General features: G+C 45.7%; 1 protein-coding gene across 1 annotated transcript; it reads left to right on the top strand.

Moving 5' to 3' along the window:
- The first annotated feature begins 904 nt into the window (after positions 1-904).
- On the top strand, positions 905-8,514 carry C3H1orf115 (chromosome 3 C1orf115 homolog). Its single transcript, XM_077811935.1, has 2 exons — positions 905-1,150; positions 8,175-8,514. Exons 1-2 carry the CDS (start codon positions 905-907, stop codon positions 8,292-8,294), a joined length of 366 nt encoding a protein of 121 aa, XP_077668061.1. The 3' UTR covers positions 8,295-8,514.
- Positions 8,515-8,887: the final 373 nt, after the last annotated feature.

Here is an 8,887-nt window from a genome sequence, read left to right as displayed (position 1 = left end):
CAGAGAGGTCGGCAGCCACAGGAGTTTTCTAAAATGAAGAGGGTGGGGGCAGGGGAATAAGAACATCAACACTTTGGCTGATATTAAAATGGATAGTTTTAAGGCAGGCAGCTCTGGAGAATTACAGGGATGTAAATCTTCTGCACAGGCAGGCCTCCAAGAACCAATTCATTCATAAGGGTGACAGCAGGAGCAGCCTTTGGTCCGTGCTCTGTTACTCTCACGACAAGATAGAAGCCTTCAGGCTTCAGGAGCCCTTACCACTACATATCAGTTCCTAATAACAGCAGGCCACCTGGCCTATCAGAGCTGCCTGATCCTGTGTTCTCTGCACAGGGCTGGGAGCAAAGCCCAGTTGAGGCTGGTGGCTTGCAGAAAACTATGGAAAACTTTTGACCGGCCTTGACCAGTGTTTGAAAGGCAGAGCTGGCGTTGTTTTTAGAAAAGCCAGGTGTGGACATGGATGCTAGTGTCTCCTTCAATCCTAAGGGGCGGAAGCATGCCCCTGCCAAGGGCCCTAGCACTGCCCTAGCATTTCCAATGCGTTTAGAAAGCAGGGGGGTAATGGGGGAAGCTTTCTACACTCCCCAGTACTTTCAGGAAGGGATTATGTCAAACAGGCTGCAAACCCTGCTCCTTGGCTCTAATTTCTAGTGGGGGTGGGAGGGAAGGGGAGGGCAGGGGTCAACCGAGGCTGCTGTGCCTTGCCTGTCTCAGGGCTGGGCAGGGGAGGGTCTAATCCAGGCTGGGATGTAAATGCGTATCGCTTTAGCTCCACCTGTTGCTCTCCCTTGCCAGGCCCCTAGAAAGTCCCGTCCTGTGGCTGGGAAGCAGGAAGGGCTCAAAGGTGTAGCTCGCCTGACTCTCAGCCGGCCGTCCCACCCCGGGAGCGGGCTTCGGCACCATGACCGTGGGGGCCAGGCTGGGCGGGAAGGTGCACGCCAAGTTCTCCCACTCGGGGCCTGGAGAGGACAGGGTCTCCATCCTGGAGCGGGAGGAGGAGGAGGGCCTGGGAGCCCCGGCGGAGGAGGGGACCCGCCGCTCCAAGAAAGTGCGCTTCGCCTTCCTCCCGGACGACTACGAGCCGCTGCGGCAGGAGGGCTCGGCAGGCAGGAGCAAGTGCAAGAGGAAGCTGAAGAAGTACAGCAAGGTCAGGAGCCTGCCGCTGCCCCCCCACCCCGCATCGAGCTCAGCCGGGCTCGCGGGGAGCCGCTAAGAAGGGCTTGGGCGTCCCGGGCCTGCCCCTGCCGCTGCTGGGCTCTGCCTTGGCACGCGGCTGCTCGCTGGCCCCAGCCTCCGTGTGCTCGGAGCTGGCCGGAGGCTGCAGCCAGCCCGGCGGGGGAACCGCCCCTAGCCCCTGCGGGGCAGCTGCCGGCTCGCGCCCAGGGCAGCACGTGCCAGAGGCGGTGGGAAGGGGGCGCTGCAAGCCCTGGGCGGAGGGCGAGCCGGGGGGGGCGGGGGGGGGGTTACTAGCTCACTGCAGTCCGTGCCAGCGCCCACAGGAGCCGTCCCCGCCTCTGACACTGACCAGCCAGGCGGGCTCGCTGGGTTTGGCGTGGGGGACGCTCCGCGGCTTTAGCTCTCTTTTAAATGCATCGTCTGCCTTTCCTCCAGGCTCCCCTTAGCAAAGGGCTCTGCTGGTGGCTCGGCCTGGGCTCACAGGGGTATTTCCATACCCAATATCCCTTTCAGGACTTGACTTTCTTTTCTGCTGCAGAAGCTGCACTCCCAACCCTAAGCACCATGTCAAGTATCAGGGGGTAGCCGGGATAGTCCCTAGCCACAAAAACAACAAGGAGTCCGTTGGCCCCTTAAAGACTAACAGATTTATTTGAGCATAAGCACCATGAATCCTTTGAGCTCCTTTCCGGGTGCGGTTCTGCAAACCTTACTGAATCCAACCTCGCCGCACTCTTGTGGGGTGTGTCGGGCCCCATTTCACTCCTAGGTAAACCGAGGCACGTGCAGGTTGCCATTCACACAAGGTCACACAGAGGATCGTAGTAGAGCCTGGACTAGAACCTAAACATCCTGTCGCCCCCTCCCACTTTCCTCCCTTCCAAGTCCCCTTTGTAATGTGTGCACTAAGACAGGGCCCTGATTTTTCTACTCTATCTGTGGCAGTGGTGCTTGTGTTGAGACCTGTTAGTGGGGCAGGACATCTTCCTCCTTTCTGGGTTAGAGAGTGGAGGTGGGAGACTACAGCATTCTTCTATCCCTTCAACTTTCTTCTCTGCACCCTCCCCACTGTGCAATGCTGCTTCAAAGAAAGAATTTACTGCAGGATGTGTCATGCTTCAGTGTCCTTAAATGTGACAGCAACTCCCAGTTTGTAGCCTGACACTGGAAATGCACACTTTACACAGTCTTTCCCTGTTGCCCCCTCCTTTGATGGTGAAGAGCCAGGCTCCTCTTCTCTGCCCTTAATAGATAATAATAGCCCACCATAATTGATTACTCTCCTTACAGTTGGTATGACAACCCCCATTTTTTCATGCTATCTATCTATCTATATCTATCTATCTATCTATCTATTGTATTTTCCATGTATGCATCTGATGAAATGGGCTTTAGCCCACGAAAGCTTATGCTCAAATAAATTTGTTAGTCCCTAAGGTGGCACAAGGACTCCTCCTTCTTCTCTCACTCAGACTCCTCTGCTGATCAGACAGACAAAGGAAAATTAACTTGTAAGGTGCTTTTAAATAGTTGATCAGTGGCATCATGTGCTAGTAAACTGAAATGTCACAAAAATTGTATTCAAAACTCCAAGGCAAAGGGAATGCAAACTGAGAGATGGTACTAAAAAAAGGAATGAATACAGCAGACAAACCTTAAATGCAAACACAAGTATAACTGCCCGGCCGGGGGCACTGCTTGTTTCAGGAAATAAAACTAGAGGAGGAATGACTGTGTGGTGAAGATTTCAGAGTAGCAGCCGTGTTAGTCTGTATTCGCAAAAAGAAAAGGAGGACTTGTGGCACCTTAGAGACTAACCAATTTATTTGAGCATAAGCTTTCGTGAGCCACAGCTCACTTCATCGAATGCATAAAGTGGAAAATACAGTGAGGAGATTTATATACACACAGACCATGAAAAAATGGTTGTTTATCATACACATTGTAAGGAGAGTGATCACTTAAGATGAGCTGTTACCAGCAGGAGAGTGGGGTGGGGGGAGAGAAAACCTTTTGAAGTGATAATCAAGGTGGGCCATTTCCAGCACATTTCCAGGAGTTAACAAGAACGTCTGAGGAACAGTGTGGGCGGGGAAAGGGGGGGAGGAATAAATAAGGGGAAATAGTTTTACTTTGTATAATGACTCAGCCACTCCCAGTCTCTATTCAAGCCTAAGTTAATTGTATCCAATTTGCAAATTAATTCCAATTCAGCAGTCTCTCGTTGGAGTCTGTTTTCGAAGATTTTTTGTTGAAGAATAGTCACTTTTAGATCAGAAATCAAGTGACCAGAGAGATTGAAGTGTTCTCCGACTGGTTTCTGAATGTTATAATTCTTTTCTTTTACGTAGAGACTGTCCAGTTTGACCAATGTACATGGCAGAGGGGCATTGCTGGCACATGATGGCATATATCACATGGGTAGATGTGCAGGTGAACGAGCCTCTGATAGTGTGGCAGATGTGATTGGCCCTATGATGGTGTCCCCTGAATATTCACCATCATTAACTTAGGCTTGAATAGAGCCTGGGAGTGGTTGAGTCATTATACAAAGTAAAACTATTTCCCCTTGTTTATTCCTCTCCCCCTCCCCTCACTGTTCCTCAGACGTTCTTGTTAACTCCTGGAAATGTGCTGGAAATGGCCCACCTTGGTCAAACTGGACAGTCTCTACGTAAAAGAATAAATGGACACAAATCAGATGTCAAGAATTATAACATTCATAAACCAGTCGGAGAACACTTCAATCTCTCTGGTCACGCAATCACAGACATGAAGGTCGCTATCTTAAAACAAAAAAACTTCAAATCCAGACTCCAGCGAGAAACTGCTGAATTGGAATTCATTTGCAAATTGGATACTATTAATTTAGGCTTAAATAGAGACTGGGAGTGGCTAAGTCATTATGCAAGGTAGCCTATTTACCCTTGTTTTTTCCTACTCCCCCCCCCCCCCCCCCCCAGACATTCTGGTTTAACTTGGATTTAAACTTGGAGAGTGGTCAGTTTGGATGAGCTATTGCCAGCAGGAGAGTGAGTTTGTGTGTGTATGGGGGTGGGGGGGTGAGAAAGCCTGGATTTGTGCTGGACATGACCCACCTTGATTACCATGCACATTGTAGGGAGAGTGGTCACTTTGGATGAGCTATTACCAGCAGGAGAGTGAGTTTGTGTGTGTGGTTTTTGGGAGAGGGGTGAGGGGGTGAGAGAACCTGGATTTGTGCAGGAAATGGCCCAACTTGATTATCATGCACATTGTGTAGAGAGTTGTCACTTTGGATGGGCTATCACCAGCAGGAGAGTGAATTTGTGTGGGGGGGTGGAGGGTGAGAAAACCTGGATTTGTGCTGGAAATGGCCCAACTTGATGATCACTTTAGATAAGCTATTACCAGCAGGACAGTGGGGTGGGAGGAGGTATTGTTTCATATTCTGTGTGTGTATATGAAGTCTGCTGCAGTTTCCATGGTATGCATCCGATGAAGTGAGCTGTAGCTCACGAAAGCTCATGCTCAAATAAATTGGTTAGTCTCTAAGGTGCCACAAGTACTCCTTTTCTTTTTGCGAATACAGACTAACACGGCTGTTACTCTGAAACCTCTCCTTACAATGTGTATGATAAACAACCATTTTTTCATGGTCTGTGTGTATATAAATCTCCTTGCTGTATTTTCCACTTTATGCGTCCGATGAAGTGAGCTGTAGCTCGTGAAAGCTTATGCTCAAATAAATTGGTTAGTCTCTAAGGTGCCACAAGTACTCCTTTTCTTTTTGTGTGGTGAAGGATGATGGGGAGATCTGCCTTCACTTCCTGGCTGTACCACAGACTTCCTGTGTGGCCTTGGGAAAGTCACATTGTCTCTCTCTGTCTCATTTCCCCATCTGTAAAATAGGACAATACTTCCCTACTGTGCAAAGGTGCTGGAAGGATTAATTGATGTACGTGAAGGGTTCAGACCTTGCACTGATGGGAGCCTTACAGTACATAGATAGATGAACAGAGGGGAAAATTAGACTACAGCAAGCACTAGAAGTCACTTAGAAGTGCAGCAGTAGGAGACCCTCTTTTAGAGGGTCGCCAAGAATCTCTGGAACATTTCACCTCACTGAACTTCTGTGAATTGTTACCCAATTTTACAGATGGAGACATGAAGTGACATGCCCAAGGTTACACCATAAATAAGTGGCAGAGTTGGGAGTAGAGTCCAGGTGCCCTGATACCTAGTCCTGAGCCTTGACCACAAAACCATGTAGTGAACAATCCTGTACAGATCTCAGGGAGAGCATAAGGGAGTAACTGACAATTATTTCTCAAACTTCTTATTGTAACATCAGAAGTTGTAAGTATAAATCTTAAAGGCACTAACCTCCATTGTCCTTAGGAGGTGAATCACAGACCTCTAAAATATACACTTAATATCCTATGGCTGCAACTCTGCCTTTGCATTGAAAAGTAAATTTGTGCTAAAGTGGTGAGTTCTAAGATCACTATAGTAACTAATAGTAATTGTCCAACAGATTTCCTAGGTATGTAAAATCATACTTCAAACTAACTTAAAAACATCCCTAAATATCTCACACACATATTTTGTGGCTGTCTAGAAATACATTGCTGCCATTCATGGAAAGAGAAATGTCTGTTTGAAAGACAATTAATTAGTTAAATCTGAGGAAGCAGCCTGCTGACTTTCTTTTTTGTTTGGAAGAAACCAATCCCTTTAGAGACAGAATGAAACTGACTCTCACTCAGATCAAAGGATAGAAAATCTTCATTTCAGTCTGAAAATGGCACTAAGCTAATCCATGTGACGGATACTTTACATTTCTTTGTGCTGCATTTCTCTAGTGTTCTTATTTTGACATCATTCCAATTAACTACAAGTATTAGGAGGTGGATTTTTTTCTTTTCCAGCAGCAACAAAAAGATATAATAAGACTCCATATATCTATAAAATAATCAGTTTAGAGTCAAGGTGTCCCTGAAAGTCATACACAAATTTTAAGGGGGAAAAGTAACAATTTTTTACTGTGGTAACTATCGTCATTTAGGTCAAAAATCACTCCTATTCTGAAAGTAACATTCCTCTTGAATAATTTTGGTAACTCAGTGTTTTCCATTTAATTTGTGTCTGGTGCTCAGATTTGGGTCTGCGGGGTGCTAACTGGGTCAGCCATGGCCATGTCCCAGCTCAGTCTCCTCCATTTCCCCCACAAAAAATATTTTCACCAGCCACCTATGAGCGAGCCAAATAAATGATGTGGAAGTGGAGGCCAGTTGCCCATCCCTGGTCTAAGGCTTAGGACTCATCTACACTTAAAATGCTACAGTGGCATGACTGCACAGCTGCAGCTCTTCAGTGAGGACGCTACCTATGCTGACGGGAGGGGTTCTCCCATCGGTCCCCTAGAGGCCGTAGCTAGATTCTCCCGTTGACCTAGTGCTGTCTGTCTGGGGGATAAGGTCGGTTTAACTGTGTCACTCAGGGGACCAGGTGTTGATTTTTCATACCCCTGAGTGATGTAGTTACACTGACTTAATTCTCTAGTGTAGACCAGGCCTTAGTCTACACACAAAAGTTTACCAGCATAATTATATTGGTTAGGGGTGTAATTTTTTTTTTTTTTTTGTGCAGACACAGCTATGTCAGTAAAAGCCCTAGTATAGACACAGTAGTAGTAGCGGTATAAAAGTTTTTATCCCAGTGTATCTTATGGCAGTTCTGGGAATGGGCATAAGCACTTTTATACCAATAACTGCATCTACAGGGGAAAGGTTTGGCTTGTTTAATGACACCCATATAGGTAAATTGGCAAAACTCTTAAATAGACAAGCACAAAAAAGGCAGGTAGGAAACAGAAGAGCAGTAACTTGTGCAGTGTCACACAGCAGAGCCATGGCTGAGCTGGGAAAAGAACCCAGGCGTCCTGAGTTCCAATCTGCTGCCCTACCCACTGGTCTGTGCTGCCTCTCAATCTGGCCACCCTAACACTATTAAAACTCCTATAGGGTATCATGGGAGTGAGGACTGCAGAGTTTGGTCCATGAAGTGACATTGTCTGATCTCATCTGGTCTTCAGGTGCTGTAATTCAATTTTAGGGAAAGCTACGACTATAATAGAAATGGATCGGATTCCACCGATTTTGTTTTAAACAGATAAGCATTCACCTGTAGTGTGTGCAATGCAAATATTGCAGTCTTGTGCTAGTTTCTGAGGGCCTGAAAGTAAATTTGACTAGAAGCTAACTATAAACAAAAAAACCCACTGGCCCAGACTGTTTAACTGTCCAATCATGAGGAACGCCAAATGTAAGTAAATAGTATCAGGACTGAAATGAAAATCAGATTAATATTTTCAGTTTGAATAATCTATCTTGGGTTTCCTGCAATGCTGTAAACAAATGTGTGAGTTTTTTATAGCTATATATTGAAACAGAGATGGTCAAAATGTGAAATGTTGACAAAAAGAGTTGAACTGTTTGTGTACATTTCCATTAAACGTTCACCCCAATTTTAACCAGCTAGTGTCCTTCTTAAATGCAAGCTACCCAATAGTCTTTATAACACACTTAAGTCGTGTCTGCCTGGGAAAGCTCTTCTGTTATAAGCTAAGGTGTGAGCTTAAACCTATATAGTTAGAGAGGTGTAACTCTGTTTCAACTCTTATTATCGAATGATGCCTTTTTTTCAGTTTAGCTTATGTTACTTTGGAGGGTGTTAAAAAAATTAACAAAACACCCCCCATTCTTGCTGCAGAATAAGAGTGTCCACATGGCAATTTATAGTGGTATAACTATATCAGTTGAATTATGCTGGTCTAAAAGGTAAACTTTCCCCTCTGGACAAGCCCAAAGAAGATGGTGGGTCTGTTCATATTCTGAGGTTGTGGAAGGACGTATAAAATGGCTGGCCTTTATTTGAGCTCCCCAAACTGTTTAATTTAATGTTATTTTCTGTTCTCTCTCTCTCCCTCCCACCCCCTTCTTCCCTAAAAATAGAATGTTGGCAAAGCTCTCCGGAAAGGATGTCGCTACTTGGTGATTGGCCTGCAAGGATTAGCAACTGCATATGCAGCACCCTTTGGAGTAGCAGCAACAGTAGCCGCCTTGGTCCGCTAGAGTGGCTCTGCCTGTCTCATAAAGGAAGAAAAAATGAGCTTTCATAGAAGAGTATGGTGATTTGTACTTTCCTAGCATTAGATCTGCTGCTGTGACCTGCATCTGAAAATTCTTTTCAACAACAACAAAGGAAGCTACTGACGTGACAGTATTCGAATGGAACAATCGCATTTCTCCAGTGATTTCATGCAAACATCTCAAGTGCTTTTCAGCTATTAAAATCAGATCCAATGAAAGAATGTGCAAGCCCAAGGAAATAATCACAGATTAATTGAGCCAAAGTTTGTAATTATAGGTGAATTAATTTACTCAAGCCTGAGGCTATCTGTTAAAAGGAGCAAAGAGGAAGGGAAAGCCAGTAGAAGAGGGAGAGTGGTATAAGTGGAAAAACAGGAAGGAGAATGGGGTGCGAGAAGCAGTGGAGATTTGATGTTGGTTATGAGGAGGAATAGTCAAAATAATGGAAGGAAATAGAGGTAGTAAAGGTATCAGGAAAAGGTAGCCTTTGATTTGCTTGTGTATTTTAATGCTTTGTTAGTAACAGCTACAATGAATATGTTCAGATGCTATATGCAGGGCTGGGCTTAGCTTTA

The sequence above is a fragment of the Eretmochelys imbricata genome, chromosome 3 (genome assembly GCF_965152235.1).
Source record: "Eretmochelys imbricata isolate rEreImb1 chromosome 3, rEreImb1.hap1, whole genome shotgun sequence".
In the NCBI taxonomy this organism is placed as follows: Eukaryota; Metazoa; Chordata; order Testudines; family Cheloniidae; genus Eretmochelys; species Eretmochelys imbricata.
The sequence above is the reverse complement of the archived record's forward strand: the minus strand, read 5'-3'. Positions and strand labels throughout refer to the sequence as shown.

Coding starts and splice junctions, on each gene's coding strand:
- C3H1orf115 (XM_077811935.1), top strand. CDS start 905: ATGACCGTGGGGGCCAGGCTGGGCGGGAAGGTGCACGCCAAGTTCTCC. Junction 1,151..8,174: donor AGCTGAAGAAGTACAGCAAG/GTCAGGAGCCTG, acceptor CCCTAAAAATAG/AATGTTGGCAAAGCTCTCCG.